The 16,552-nt window shown below is 40.1% G+C and overlaps 1 protein-coding gene across 1 annotated transcript; it reads right to left on the bottom strand.

Annotated features, from left to right (window-relative positions):
• Positions 1 to 1,638: 1,638 nt before the first annotated feature.
• Positions 1,639 to 3,882, bottom strand: MAGEE2 (MAGE family member E2). Its single transcript, NM_001076876.2, is given in 1 exon segment — positions 1,639 to 3,882. A coding segment is annotated over 1 exon segment (1,572 nt). The 5' UTR covers positions 3,743 to 3,882; the 3' UTR covers positions 1,639 to 2,170.
• Positions 3,883 to 16,552: the final 12,670 nt, after the last annotated feature.

Raw genomic sequence — 16,552 nt, forward strand, 5'->3', positions numbered from 1 at the left:
GTCTGGCATAAATTTAGTATTAAAAAAGTTGGCAGCTTTACATTATGGTTGGTCCAGATTCTACACCTTCCCCTTGGCAGGTTTCTCTCTACTGTTGCCCCCAGAAGAACTGATGTATTTGAGGATCCAGGAGTTTAACAATTCCCCCAAAAAATCAGAGCAAGAAAAACTTGGGACTTATCAGCTTTCCCCCCTTCCCCCACCTCACAAGCATGTACAGACTAAGGGTCCGAGGAGGCTGAATAATGAGAGGCTTTCGGTTTAGCTTGGAAGTCGTACACTATTTCAAGGTCCCAGATTTTTAGTTGAATATTCTCCTGCCTCACAACTCCACCTCCATCCTATTTTAAAGAACCCCTTTAGTTCTCCAGTTACACATTTTCTTGTCCCTGGAAATTCCGCCCTTAGCCTTTAGTTTTCCTGGGAATGCAACGATAGGGGAGATCTCTGAGACGAGTTGGGGCGCTATCGCCTAGGCAACCGTGGAGTGCGCCTGCGCAGTGACTTCCCCAAGCCGGCAGCTCGTTTGCCTTCGGCACTGCTGCTGGACTTGGGACCGAAAGAATGTATCTCCCCTCTTCCTGTGCCCTCTCCCACGTTAGACGATTGTGTTGTTCTCTTCTTGAGACTGACGAAAATGTGAGGAAAGTCCTCTCTTTCATCTGATAGAAGGTGGCAGTTGAGGGTAGCCTCTAGTGATTAAATGGATGAAAGGGCAGAAAGCTTATGGATGCCAGGAGGAGACGAAGCATAAAACCTACACCACTGATAGGCAGCCCCCTTCTTCCCCCGCAACCTTGCATTAGAGGTGACTTTAGGTATAATATACTACTAAGCCAGGGCTCCCTTACAGGAATTGTTAGCTGCTGCTGCCAGCTCTCTAGGGGAGAGCTGCAAGCAGGGTTAAAAGCTGTGAGACCCCGGATCTGGATGAAGAGAACCAAAATACTAACACTCACCTTAACGGCTGAGTGCAGAAATAAACAGCGCAGCTGAGGTTGCCATTCAGAGTTCCTCCACTTGAACTGTTAGGTCTGACGGAGATGCAGGACTAGCTGCCTTCAGGAGAATCATTGTTGATTTCTAAGACCCACTCTCTGAGAATCTGAAACTTTGTTATCTCTGCCACAGGCTTATTTCTCTCACTCTGCTCTTAACTTGAACTCAACATTTTCTTCCTGAGCTTCATGTAAATCCCACGAAGCAATTTTACATACTGCCCCTGACTTCATGGACTAGCCCTCCTTCCCTCCCTCTTCCCAACCTCGGGTCTTTAGAAGTCACTAAAGGTTAACTTGTCCCTAGCCCTGCATACCACCGCATCCTCCCCTGCCACCACCTCTGACCACTCCTCCATTTGTGTGACACCCCTGCCCCTTCACTGTCCCCTCCCACAACTTGCAGTTTAGTTGGGAGTTACTCCTGCAAACTCTCATAGATCTCTGAGCTTACCCCTATTATACCACTTGCCACAACAATAATATAATTGTTGGTTTACTTTCACAGACCCTCCCCCTTAAGCCCTGAGGCTCAACTGGCTCTTCCTCACCCTTATATTTCCAGCATGAAGCACTGTGCTTACAGCATGGCAGATATTTAATAAATGTTTGTGGAATAAAATAGTACTTAAGCATGGAGACTAATTCATTAAACTTTTATTTTTCACTACACTCTGGAACCACAAAGCAAATACAGGTAAATGCCAGTAATTAAAAAAAAAAAAAAAACAGTAGACACGATGGGAGAACATCAACAGACCAATGATTTTGTGTTTTTCTTGTGTGTATATTATCACTGTTGTTACTTAACTCCTGTATGAGACCATTTCATTGATTATTTCAAATGGTTAAAGAAAAGCTATACATTTTCTTCCACATCATAGAAAGATGTAAATATTACCAATGTATTTTATGCAGCCATATGAACTTTTATAATGAAACAAGACAGAAATGACAAATGAGCAATTCTATTTTTAAACACTGATCATGAATCTAATTCAGGGTATATTAAAAGGAAGAAAATACTATTAGAAATGGAACACAAATAGCAAGCACAATGTGTACTTTTCACCCCAACCCTGCCCAATTTCTGATTTGGGGCCCCAATACCCATTTCCCCAGGCCCCTTTAATTGATGCCACCTAACTGAAGTGACACACTTCCCTCAGACTTCACATGGGGCCAAAGAAGAACATGGCAGTTGCCTCAGATCTGGCTCTGGCCTCCTCATCTTCAACAGCCTCCCTATATTGCTCTGGCCAGTCCTGTGGTTGCTTTCTGTAGAGCCTGGCCATGTACTCCAGGGCTTTCATTTTGGTGGTTTCAAGGTGAGCTCGAGGACCCCATAGAAGCTCATATTCAACTGGATTAGAATAGGAGAGTGGCCTGCATTCCAAGTAGCGCTGTCTCATAAGTTTGCAGGTGATGGCATGCTTTCTCCCTACATCCACACCAAATCTCCGAAGCAAATTCCAGACATTGGCCTCTTTGACACGGTTGCCCATCAAGAAGATCAAACCCAGGATTGGCATCACATATTCTTGAGTGGGTCTCCCCAGGCTCTCTAGCATCATTTGCTCTTCTTCTGATTCTGGTTGCTGGACAAGGAGGTAAATGTGCTCACTGGTATCAACCTCAATCAGAGAGAACCCATAGAACAGATCAAGTATTAGAGTAGCTCGACTGAGGATATTTGGAAACACATCCTCAAATTCTTTGCCAGTGTGAGCCAATAGCTCATCCTGATGTATAGGTAACAACTCCTCTGTGACATTAATGGCCAACTGGACCAAATCATTTGCCTTATCATTCATAGTGTCTTCTGACCAGAACTCTAAGCCAGCAGCCTGGCTTCTTTCTTTGGCCTTGTCAGCTTCTAGGGCCTTATTATATTCTTCTGGCCAGCTCCAGGGTTCTTCATCATGGGCCTCTGCCACAAACTTCAGGGCTTCCATCTTTGTGATTTCTTTGTGGGCTCTAGAACCCCACAAGAACTCAAATTCAAGGGGATTAGTGCCATACACTGGCCAGTACTCCAAGAATCGCATACGCACAAAGTCAGTAGTTAGGAGGTTCCTTGTGTTCCCAAAGGGGATGTTGATCCTCTGGGGTTCACCTAACACATCAGCCTTTAGCAACAGATCCCAAATGGAAGTCTCTCTTGCTCGGTTACCATTTAGGAGAATGTGACCTAGGACCAAGGCCAGGAGACCTGCCTTTGGCATGTCCAGGGATTCTGCTATCCAATCATTGGTCTGGAGACCCCGTTTGCTGATTAGGTTGTAGGTGTCAGCTTGGGGATCAAGAACTCTCAGATTCAACCCAAAGACCCGATCCAGATGGGCTGAGGCTCGTCTGAGGATCTCAGGGAACTGATCTGAGTATTCTCTGAGGAACTCCAGCATCTCTGTCTGCTGAATAGACCCCTCGATTTGGCTTTTCATGCGCATGAAATTCACCAAAGCAATCGACCTGTCTTCTAGAGGATCGTGCACCCTGAGCGCCCCCAAACGTCGGGACTGCTCATCAATCAGCACATCGAGGTCTTTTGGGTCCTGCGCAGCCTGGGAAGCGCTGGCAACCTGAGGGTCGACCGGCGCCTGAGGGCCCTGGGGGGCATCAGGAACTATCATGGAAGCGGGGAGCCCAGAGGCATCAGTAGCCTGCATCTCACCATGGAAGTCGCTGTAATCTGCAGTGGTCTCTGCGCTGCGGTGACACGCATTCTTGCTTACCAGAGACATGGTTCCAGGAGACAGGAACGGGGAGGTCTGCGATCCGTCAGAGAGAGGATGGTAGGTGTGTTGGCGCCTCAGCACAAAGCCAAAGCCAGAGGCCCGGGAGCTGGGCGGGTCAGAAGTGACAGCTGGTGAGAGAAGCTATCTTCCTACACAAACATCAGCCAGCAATGACCGCAAACCTCACAGAGCTAGGGTTTGCCGCAGCCTACGCAGGCGCAGTTGGGTTCTGCGACGTGGTGGCCACGCCCCACTCTAAGTCCTCCTCACCCGCCCCCTACTTCTGCCTGGCCCAAGCTGCTGTTGGAGTGGTTTCTGCCACAGTCAAACTTGTTAGAGAGAATTCATGAAAGGCGGTAATAAACAGAGGTAAAGCAAAAGGGTAAGGGATGGGGGATGTTCAATGAAGCACCACAAAGTTTTTCTGTGAGGTGTAAAGCTAATAGGCAATAGAGGATTTGGAGGGGAGGATACTGAAGATGAGAATTATTTCACAGATTCATTAATTCATCCACTCATTCAGCATATATTTCTTGAGTATGTGTCACATGCTAGGCACAGTACTGGGTACTAGGGGTACACCAGAGTACAAACGTAATGATTATCCCTTTCTGTGTAGAGCTTACATTCTGGAGTAGGATCAAACAATGGTAATAATAGTGGAGCACTTTTGTGCCAGACACTATTTCTGGTGTTTTCACTTATCTCACTGAATCACTTAATCTTAACTATGAGGTAGCTACTTTTATTTTTTTTTTAACTTTACACTATTTTATTGGTTTTGCCATATATCAAAATGAATCCACCACAGGTATACACGTTCTCCCCATCCTGAACCCTCCTCCCTCCTCCCTCCCCATACCATCCCCCCGGGTCGTCCCAGTGCACCAGCCCCAAGCATCCAGTATCGTGCATCGAACCTGGACTGGCGACTCGTTTCATATATGATATTATACATGTTTCAGTGCCATTCTCCCAAATCATCCCACCCTCTCCCTCTCCCACAGAGTCCAAAAGACTGTTCTATACATCTATGTCTCTTTTGCTGTCTCATATACAGGGTTATTGTTACCATCTTTCTAAATTCCATATATATGCGTTAGTATACTATATTGGTGTTTTTCTTTCTGGCTTACTTCACTCTGTATAATAGGCTCCAGTTTCATCCACCTCATTAGAACTGATTCAAATGTATGGAAACTAAGTCAGAGAGGTGAATTTACCTGTCCAAAGTCAGGCAAAAACAAGTGGAAGAGATCAGGATTTGAACCTGTCTGCCAGAGTCTCAATAAAAGTACTTTCTTTCATACCATCTGCCCATCACAGATGATTGCTGCTGCTAAATCGCGTCAGTCGTGTCTGACTCTTAGCGACCCCATGGACTGCAGCCTACCAGGCTCCTCCATCCATGGGAATTTCCAGGCAAGAATACTGGAGTGGGTTGCACGTGCCTTCTCTGTCACAGATGATTAGCCCTGTTTATTTAAGGCACTAATAATTAAAGTAGTTGAAAATATATGCTCTGTGAAATGACAGTTAACATACGGTACAAACACAGAAGAAGGAACAAGCAATGAATTACAGCTTAGTCTGAGGTGTCTCAGACTGGGGACACATGCCTCAAGAACGAACTGAGCTCAAGTGATGAATAGGATGGGAAGGATTTATAAGGGCTTTCTAGGAGAAGGCAATGGCACCTCACTCCAGTACTCTTGCCTGGAAAATCCCATGGATAGAGGAGCCCGGTAGGCTGCAGTCTATGGGGTCACTAAGAGTTGGACACGACTGAGCGACTTCACTTCCACTTTTCACTTTCATGCATTGGAGAAGGAAATGGCAACCCACTCCAGTGTTCTTGCCTGGAGAATCCCAGGGACAGGGGAGCCTGGTGGGCTGCCGTCTACGGGATCGCACAGAGTCGGACACGACTGAAGAGACTTAGCTTAGCTTAGGCTGAGGTATCAGTAAAAAAAAAAGCTCAGAGGTATAAAAGTACAAAATAAGTTTGCATAACACTGGTCATTCAGGGTGGCTAGAGCCAAAGTGCACTAGGAAGGGAGGGAGATGAGGATGAAGGTGATAAGACAGAAATGAATGGATTTTCTGTTTCTTCATTTAGCAGTTGGGGCTCCAGGAGGTGGGAACAGCAACACCAGAACAGGACCTGATTATTCAGGTGTTTGGTCATGTGTTTGCTGCTGCTGCTGCTGCTAAGTCTCTTCAGTTGTGTCCGACTCTGTGACCCCATAGACAGCAGCCCACCAGGCTCCCCTGTCCCTGGGATTCTCCAGGCAAGAACACTGGAGTGGGTTGCCATTTCCTTCTCCAATGCAGTAAAGTGAAAAGTGAAAGTGAAGTCGCTCAGTCGTGTCCGACTCTGAGCGACCCCATGGACTGCAGCCTACCGGGCTCCTCCATCCATGGGATTTTCCAGGCAAGAGTACTGGAGTGGGGTGCCATCACCTTCTCCGGGTCATGTGTTTAGGGAGGCATAATTCAAATACTTTGACTAGGAAGACGGGTCAGCTGTTTTATATTCTGGGACTGCTACCAAAGTAATTGAGCTAAATCCTAGCTTTCAACCATCAGAGTATGCAGTGGAATACTGAGGAGAAAAATTTGCATTTTTCTGCAGCCACAATTGAAATCCTTCCTAAAATTCTTGATAGTAATGTTGAATTCAGTTATCTTGTGCCCTGAAATTCCTTCAGAGGGCACCTGAGGGGCCAGACACTTAAACTTGACATTTTCTACATTCCAGATGCTTTCTTAAAGTAGCAAATCAGGTGGCTCAGGAGCAAGCTGGACTAAAGACATAAATTTTTATACAAGTGAATGTGCATGTTCTACCAGGTAGAAATGTTCTGTTTCCATGCTAATCATATATTTGGAGAATCTTGTGGAAAGCTGCAGCATCTTTTGAATTGTTGCAAAGGTGTAATTGAGATCATATCTGATAAGATCCCTCATCCTGGTCTTTCCCCTTCCCCAGAAGAACCCCAAGCTCCTTGTCTAGACAGGTACTGCCCAGGGGTAAGTTCAGAGAGGATTTTAAATTCTGCAGTCATTAAAAAAAAAAAAGATGTAATTTGCCCCTGAAATCCAGCTCACATTTTTTTTTTTTTTGGTGAGTTGAATTTTCTACTACCCCTGTATCTAATAGATAAAAATAGCATTGAGTGACAATATCTTACCTGTGAAATGACATGTTGATCCCATTCTACAGCATTCAAATTCTTCACCAATTGGTTCCTACTGTCTCTCCATTTTCATCTTTATTCCCTCTAGCACATCCTTCCATGAAATCTGTTCCTTAGCCACACAAAACTACACTCCTGGTCTCAGACATTTCTGCTTTACCTGTCTCCAAACAGTTCTAGTTCTTGCTAAAAGAAAAATGAAGGAGCTGTGCCTGTGACTGTGACCTTTGTCATGTTTTCCATCCTAAGTGTGAATGTAAAAAGATGGGATTATACTCTCCATTCTGAAATTCTTTTGATATTTTCTGACCTTTATTGCATTTTAAAAATGTGTGAATATCTTTCCATACAATTATTTGTCTTCCACATAATTTTAATAACATATTTTAACTTTATAAATATGTGCTTTACTGAGATATAACATATACAGAGAAAAGTATACAAATCATGAATGCAGAGCTTGATAAATTATGACAGATTTAACACACCTTATGACCATTATGCCAACCAAGAAACAAAACATTACCAGCATTTCAGAACCTCCTATGGCACCCCTCCCATCTCTTCCCTCATACTTGTCCCAAGAGGAAACCGCTATTCTGACTTCTATCATCACAGATTGGTTTTGCTGGTTTCTGAGTTTGGTATATCAATGGAATTATACAACATGTACTCATTTGTAGCTCTCTCTCTCTCTCTCTCTTTTTTTACAATAAAACCCCACTATATCTTATTATCCTTGTTGTATATAACAATATTTGTTCATTTGGATTATTATATACTTTAACATTGAATGATTATACCACAGCTATCCTGTCAATTGCTGGTGGACATTATCTTTTTTTCAGTTTGTGGTTCTTACCAAAAATGCTGCTATGAACCTTTTTATACCTGTCTTTTGGTTCACAGATTCATTTACATTGAAAATAAATCTATGAAAGGAATTACTGTGTGATAAATGTGTGTGATTTCAGTTCACATAGATATTTCCAGAGAGTTTTTGAAATTGTTACACCAGTTTACACTTCCACTGGTACTGTATGAGAGTTCTTATTGCTCTATATTCTTGTCTGTGGGCATTCTAGTGGGTGTGCTATGGTGTATCATTTGGGATTTTTTTCTCTTCACTCATATTTAGCTTTTTTAAAAAACTGCTTTTCAGACAACAGTTGTCATTTGTTTTCCCAGGTTAATGGACATTAAAGGCAGAAAGTTAAGAAAACAGAAGATGCTAGAAGTTAGTCAGAAGACAGCAGCAAGAAGTGATAGTTGGTAGACACTCAAAGGGAAAGAGATATGGAAACACTATTCAAAATTGAATTTAGAACATAAATAGTGTTCTGTTTGGGTACTCAGGGCAAGGACAAGAAATCCTCAATGTACTAATTGTCCTCAAAATTTTAATTGCATATTATAATTATTAAAGACCTATCTTTACCAAGGGAAGTTAACTTCTGTTTATGAAGAAAATAAATATATATTACAGAATTATTAACCCAGAAAATACATTACATTTAAAAAGTGTTAGTCCTCAATGAAATAATATAATTATTTAGAAAATTCACATATGTAAAATCTCATGCATGACAAATTGGTGTTTGCCAGAGGGGAAGGGAGACAAGAGAATGAGTGAAATAGGTGAAAGAGGTTAAGAACTACAAACTTCCAGCTATAAAATAAATAAGTTACAGGTATGTAATGTACAGTATAGCGAATTTAGTCAATAATATTGTAATAAATTTGCCTGGTGAAAGATGGTAACTAGAATCACGGTGATGCTCTATTTGTTATGTATATAAATGTTGAATCACTATGTTGTACACTTGAAAGTAATATAATATTGTATGTTAACTATACTTCAGTTAAAAATTAAAAAGAGAGACTTCCCTGGTGGTCTAGTGGTTAAGACTGTGCTTCCAGTGTGAGGGGGCCCAGGTTCAATCCCTGGTCAGGGAACTAAGATCTCATATGCTGCACAGCATAGCCAAAAAATAAATAAATTTTAAAAAAATTAAAAGGAAAAAAATCTCATTCCTGGATATTACTCTATGGATACAACATTGTGTTAATTATACCCTAAGTTTTTTAATAATATGCATTCTTTTATATCTAAAATTGTAATGATCACTTAATTTATTTTTTAAACAATTGTATTTTTATTGAGTCAAATAACAAGGTCTGATTATTGTTATTAAGTTGGAAGATATAAAAACATATAAATTTTTTTTCAAAAATTATTCATGTTTCCACCAACCAGAGATATTTATTGCTAGCATTTTGGCCTATGTCATTCCTAGTCTTCTCTTTTCCCCCTACTTTTTATTGAAATATAACATTTCTATAGAAAAGTTCATAAAATACAAGTAAACAGATCAATTAATTTTCACAAATTGAATGTATTTGTGTAACCAACAATCAGTTAACAAACAGAATATTATAACCAATCAGAAGCCCACCCTTGCACCTTGCTTCACTCATTACAACACCCTCTGCCCGAAAGGTAAACACCTAAATATTAACATCACAGATTCATTCTTCCTATTTTTTAACTCTATGTAATTGGAATCTTGTGGTATGATTTGTGTGTATCTAGCTTATTTCATTCAATATATTTGTGAAATTCATTCATTGCTTGTAGCTGTCAATCATTCATTTTCATTGCTTATATTATTTTATTTTGTGAACATATCAGAACTTTAAAATCCATTCTACTGTTGATGAGCATTTGAGTTATTTCCAGTTTTTAGAATAATTAGTGCTGTTATGAATATTCTAGTATATGTTTTTTAATGAACTTTTGCATGCATTTGCATAGGGCATCTAAGAATGCCATTGCTGGATCATAGATTATACATATGTTCAGCTTCTGACAGAGTTTCCTGAAGTGGCTACACCAATTCATACTGCCGTGAGCAAGGAACAAGTGTTCTGGTTTCTCCACACTTTTACTGACTTTTGGTACATTCTTTCTTTTACATTATAAATATTAATATTTTGATGGGTGGTGCAGTGATATGGCATTGTGACTTTGATATACTTTTCACTGATGACAAAGGAAATTGAGCTCCATTTCACATATTTATTAGCCATTTGGGTATCTTTTTTGTAATGACCTGTTCAAGTGTTTTGCCCATTCTACTGGGTTCTCAATCTTTTCTTGTTGATTTATAGAGAGTTTATATTTTATATATACAAGTTTATTGTCAAATATGCATATTGCAAATATCTTCTCTAATATACAGGCTGCCTTTTCACTATCTTAGTGTTCTTATTCAGTGAACAGGAGTTAATATTATACAGTTCAATTTATCAATTAATATCCTTTCTGGTTAGTGCTATTTAAGAAATTTTTGCCTACTCCAAGTTCACAGTGAAATTTTTCTATGCTTAAAAGATTAATTTTTTTTAATTGGTGGAAATTTGCTTTACAATATTGTGTTGGTTTCTGCCTTACAACACAAATCAGTCATAATTATATGTCTATCCCTCCCTGCTGAGTCTCCCTCCCTTCCCCCATCCCACCCCTCTAGGTCATCACAGAGCACCAAGCTGGGTTCCTTGTGTTATACAGCAACTTCTCACTATCTGTTTTATGTATGACAGTGTATATATATCAAAGCCAGTTTCTCAGTTTGCCTCACACTCACCTTTCCCTGCTGTGGCCACAAGTCCATTCTCTACTAGGTTCATCAGTACCATTTTTCTGGATTCCATATATATCCATTAATATATGATACTTATTTTCCTCTTTCTGACTTATTTCATTCTGTAAAAGAGGCTCTAAGTTCATTCAACTTGCTACAACTGATTCAAATTTGTTACTTTTTATGGCCAAGTAATATTCTATTGTATATATGTACCACATGTTGGAGAAGGAAATGGCAACCCACTCCAGTACTCTTGCCTTGAAAATCCCATGGATGGAGGAGCTTGGTGCAGGCTACTATCCATGGGGTCGCAAAGAGTCGAGCACGACTGAGTGACTTCACTTTACTTCACTTCACCACATCTTCTCTATCCATTCATCTGTCAACAGACACCTAGGTTGCTTCCGTGTCCTGGCTATTGTAAATATTTCTGCAATAAACTTGGGATACATGTGTCTTTTAGAATTGTGGTTTTCTCGGGTATATACCCAGTAGTGGGATTGCTGGGGTATATGATAGAGTTGTTCCTAGCTTTTAAAGGAATCTTCATACTGTTTTCCATAATGGCTGTATCAGTTTACATTACCACCAAAAGTGCAGGAGAGTTCCATTTTCTCTGTATCCTCTTCAGCATTTATTGTTTGTAGATTTTTGGATTATGGCCATTCTGACTGGTGTGAGGGGATACCTCATTGTAGTTTTGATTTGCATTTCTATAATAATGAGGTAGCACTAGTGATAAAGAATGCACCTGCCAATGTAGGAGACATAAGAGACACAGGTTCAATCCTGGGTCAGGAGTATCCCCTGGAGGAGGAAATGGCACCCCGCTCCAGTATTCTTGCTTGGAGAACCACATGGACAGAGGAGCCTGGAAGGCTACAGTCCATGTGGTCACAAAGACATGACTGAACATCTAAGCACAATAATGAGCAATGTTGAGCATCTTTCCATGTGTTTATTGGCTATCTGTATGTATTATATGGAGAAATGTCTTTTTAGGTCTTCTGTCCAGTTTTTGATTGGGTTGTTTACTTTTCTGATATTCAGCTGTATGAGTTGCTTGTATAATTTGGAGATTAATCCTTTGTCACTTGCTTCATTTGCAATTATTTTCTCCCATTCTGAGGACTGTCTTTTCATCTTGTTTATAGTTCCCTTTGCTATGCAAAAGCTTTTAAATTATACATGTTTAATATCATATATGAAATGAGTCGCCAGTCCAGGTTCGATGCATGATACTGGATGCTTGGGGCTGGTGCACTGGGACGACCCAGAGGGATGGTATGGGGAGGGAGGAGGGAGGAGGGTTCAGGATGGGGAGCACATGTATACCTGTGGCGGATTCATTTTGATATATGGCAAAACCAATACAATATTGTAAAGTTAAAAAATAAAATTTAAAAAAAGCTTTTAAATTTTATTAGGTCCCATTTGTTTATAGTTTAACTTTCATTTTTAAATCTAAAAATAATCTGGGATGTATTTATATATTTATTATATAAGTTTCAGGTATACAGTATTGTAATTCAGCGTCTGTATACACTACAAAGTGATCACCACCACCAGTTTAATCATCATCCATTACCATACAGTTGACCCTGTTCACCCATTTCATCCAACACCAACCCCCTTCTCTTCTGGTAACCACTACATCGTTTTCTGTATCTATGGGTTTGTTTTTGTTTTATTTTGCTTGTTTATTGGTTTCTTCTTTTTGTTAGATTCCACATATGAGTGAAGTTAATGGCATTTGTTTTTCTCTGTCTGACTTCATTTAGCATAATACCTTCCAGATCCATCCATGTTACGGCAAATGGTAGGATTTCAGTCTTTTATTAATGGCTGAGTAGTAGTATTCCAGGGTGTGTGGGTGTGTGTGTGTGTATCTCACATTTTCTTTAACATTCATCCATTGATGGACACTTACGGTATTTATATTTCCTTGCTATTGTGAATAATACTGAGATGAACATAGGAGTGCATATATCTTTTTGAATTAGTGTTTTCATATTCTTTGGATAAATATCCAGAAGTAGATTAGCTGTATTCATATAGTAGTACTATTTTTAATTGTTTGTGAGAAATCTCCACACTGTTTTCCAAAGTTGCTACACCAATTTACCTTCCCATCAACAAAACTAAGACATCCTCTCCAATGCTTGTTATTTCTTGCATCTTTATAATAGTCATTCTAATGGGCATGAGGTGATATATCTCACTGTGGTTTTGATTTGCATTTCCCTGGTAGTGATGTTGAACATTTTTTTTTTTCATGTTCCCGTTAATGGTCTACATCATTTTTTGTCCACATTGCACAGCTTGCAGGATCTTAGTTCCCTGGCCAGGGCTTGAACCCAGGGCCACAACAGTGAGAGCACTGAGTCCTAACCATGGGACTGCCAGGGAATTCCCTATCTATATCTCTTTATCCATTTATTCATCAATGGGCACTTAGGTTGTTTCCATACCTTTGCTCTTGTGAATAATGCTGCAATAAACATGGAAATGCATTTATTTCTTCAATATCTTGTTTTCATTTCCTTTTGGTATGTGCTTAGTACTGGAATTGCTAATCATATGTTAGATCTATTTTTAATTTTTGAGAAACCTCCATATTGTTTTTCATAGTGGTTGAACTAATTTACATTCCCTTTCCTCCACATTCTTACCAATACTTGTTATCTCTTGTATTCTTCTTAATAGCCATTTCAACAAGTGTGAGGGGTTTCTGTGATTTTGATTTCCATTTACCTGATGATTAGTGATGTTGAGCATCTTTTCAGGTGCCTACTGGACATTTCAAGTCCTCTTTGGAAAAATGTCCTTTTAGTTCTTTTGACCATTAAAAAAATTAGACAGAGTTTTCTTTGTTGTTGTTAAATTATATGAGTTCTTTATATACTTTGGATATTAACCCCTTAACTGATACATGCTTTGCAAACTTTTTTCTCACATTCTGTATGTTGTCTTTTAATTTTTTAAATTGTTTCTTTTGTTGTACAGAATCTTTTAAATTTGGTGTAGCCCACTTGTTGATTTTTGCTTTTGTGCTTTGTTGCTTGATTTGGTGCCACATACAAAAAATTATTGCCAAAACCAATGTCAGTGAACTTTTTTCCTACATTTTCTTCAAGGAGTTTTATGGTATCAGTTCCTATATTAGTATTTAACCCATTTAGAGTTAACTTTTGTGAGTGATGTAATACAAGGGCCCAATTTTATTGTTCTGCATATGTTTATCCAGTTTTTACACCATCTGTTGAAGAAACTATTTTTTCTCTATTGGGTATTCTTGGATACATTGTCAAACATTAGTTGACCATATATGTGGGCTTTAATTCTGGGTTCTGTATTCTGTTCCACTGGTTCATGTGTCTATTTTTATGCCAGTGTCATACTGTTTCTATTATGACAGCTTTGTAATAGAGTCTGAAATCAGAAAGTGTGATACCTCTAGCTTTGTTCTTTTCCCTTAGGATTGTTTCATTTATTCAGACTCTTGAGGTTCCATGTAAATTTTAGGTTTGCTTTTTCTATTTCTGTGAAGAATGGCATTGGTATTTTGGTGGGGATTGTGTTGAGTCTATATGTGGCTTTGGGTAGTTTGGACATAATGTTTTGAAGACATTATTTTGGCTGCTCTCTGGTGAATGGATGGTAGAACAGAGAAAAAGCAAAATTAGAGACTATTGACTATTGGAATAATCTAGGTTAGTGATAATGGTAGATTGGATTTTTATTATGGTATGAGAAGGAGAAAATTTTGTGCATTCCCAGTATTTCTTAGGAAGAATTAAGATTTGGTGATGTATTATGTTTAGGGAGTAAGAAAATGTGGGGAATATTCAGAGTAAATTTTAAAGCTTTGGCTTGAGTGGCTTGGTACATAGGGATGAATTTGACAAAGATGGTGACAATTGGGATAGGAACAGGTTTGCTTAGAGGAAATCAAGAGTTCTACTTTGGCCATATACTATTTGAAGTGGCTTATTATTCTTTCAAAGAACAGGGTAAAGTAAGCTTTGGGACTTGTGAATATGGAGATATCTGGGCTAGAGATTGCATTTAAAACTATCAAGTTAGGAAAGATCACCCAGGAACAAAGTGTAGATTAAGGAAAGAAGCAAGGACTTAAAACAACATTGAATGAAGCCTTCCCACATTTAAAGTTTAGGTATTAATAGATTACATGGCTGCTGTATTCCTGGTGAGAATCATAGCTCTTTAATTCCCTTCAGGTACAAGGATTTCATGTACACAGTGATATTCTAGGGAACATTTCTTTTTCTAAGGACAAATGTGGCCCAGCTGTCTCTCAGATGGCAGCAGATAGGTGTTTGGTGGATGTTATAAAGGAGGCTTGAGTGAGTGAGTGAAAGTAGCTCAGTCATGTCTGACTCTTTGTGACCCCATGGACTATACACTCCATGGAATTCTCCAGGCCAGAATACTGGAGTGGATAGCTTTTCCCTTCTCCAGGGGATCTTCCAAACCTAGGCTTAGTTTTTAGAATTCAGTTTTCAAAACCTTGACGAGCACTTGGCTCTCTCCTATCAGTCAGTCAGCAAGGCTCCACTATGTTCCAGGTTTCAGATCATGGGGATGGGGATCAAGGTCATGGGGATGCATTTTTTAAAGACACAGTCCATGTCTTTAAGGAGCTGAATAAGATTAAGGGCAAGATTCTGTTGAGACAAAGGAGAAGGAGTTCTTTACCATGTCTCTGGATGTCTGGCAATGCTTCATAGAGCAGGTGATATTTGTACATGGTCAGTCAGTTCAGTCGCTCAATAGTGTCCAACTCTTTGTGACCCCATGAATCACAGCAGGCCAGGCCTCCCTGTCCATCACCAACTCCCTGAGTTCACTCAAACTCATGTCCATCGAGTCAGTGATACCATCCAGCCATCTCATCCTCTGTCGTCCCCTTCTCCTCCTGCCCCTAATCCCTCCCGGCATCAGGGTCTTTTCCAATGAGTCAACACTTCACATGAGGTGGCCAAAATATTGGAGTTTCAGCTTCAGCATCAGTCCCTCCAATGAACACCCAGGATTGATCTTCTTTAGGATGGACTGGTTGGACCTCCTTGCAGTTCAAGGGACTCTCAAGAATCTTCTCCAACACCACAGTTCAAAAGCATCAATTCTTCGGCGCTCAGCTTTCTTCACAGTCCGACTCTCACATCCATACCTGACCACTGGAAAAACCATAGCCTTGACTAGATGGACCTTTGTTGGCAAAGTAATACCTCTGCTTTTCAATATGCTATCTAGGTTGGTTATAACTTTCCTTCCAAGGAGTAAGCATCTTTTAATTTCATGGCTGCAGTCACCATCTGCAGTGATTTTGGAGCCCCCAAAAATAAAGTCTGATGCTGTTTCCACTGTTTCCTCTGCCATGAAGTGATGGGACCAGATGCCATGATCTTAGTTTTCTGAATGTTGAGCTTTAAGCCAACTTTTTCACTCTCCTCTTTGACTTTCATCAAGAGGCTTTTTAGTTCCTCTTCACTTTCTGCCATAAGGGTCGTGTCATCTGCATATCTGAGGTCATTGATATTTCTCCCAGCAATCTTGATTCCAGCTTGTGCTTCTTCCAGCCCAGCCTTTCTCATGGTGTACTCTGCATATAAGTTAAATAAGCAGGGTGACAATATACAGCCTTGACATAATCCTTTCCCGATTTGGAACCAGTCTGTTGTTCCATGTCCAGTTCTAACTGTTGTTTCCTGACCTGCATATAGGTTTCTCAAGAGGCAGATCAGGTGGTCTGGTATTCCCATCTCTTTCAGAATTTTCCACAGTTTATTGTGATCCACACAAAGGCTTTGGCATAATCAATAAAGCAGAAATCGATGTTTTTCTGGAAGTCTCTTGCTTTTTTGATGATCCAGTGGATGTTGGCAATTTCATGTCTGGTTCCTCTGCCTTTTCTAAAACCAGCTTGAACATCTGGAAGTTCACAT

Source organism: Bos taurus, chromosome X, assembly GCF_002263795.3.
Source record: "Bos taurus isolate L1 Dominette 01449 registration number 42190680 breed Hereford chromosome X, ARS-UCD2.0, whole genome shotgun sequence".
In the NCBI taxonomy this organism is placed as follows: Eukaryota; Metazoa; Chordata; class Mammalia; order Artiodactyla; family Bovidae; genus Bos; species Bos taurus.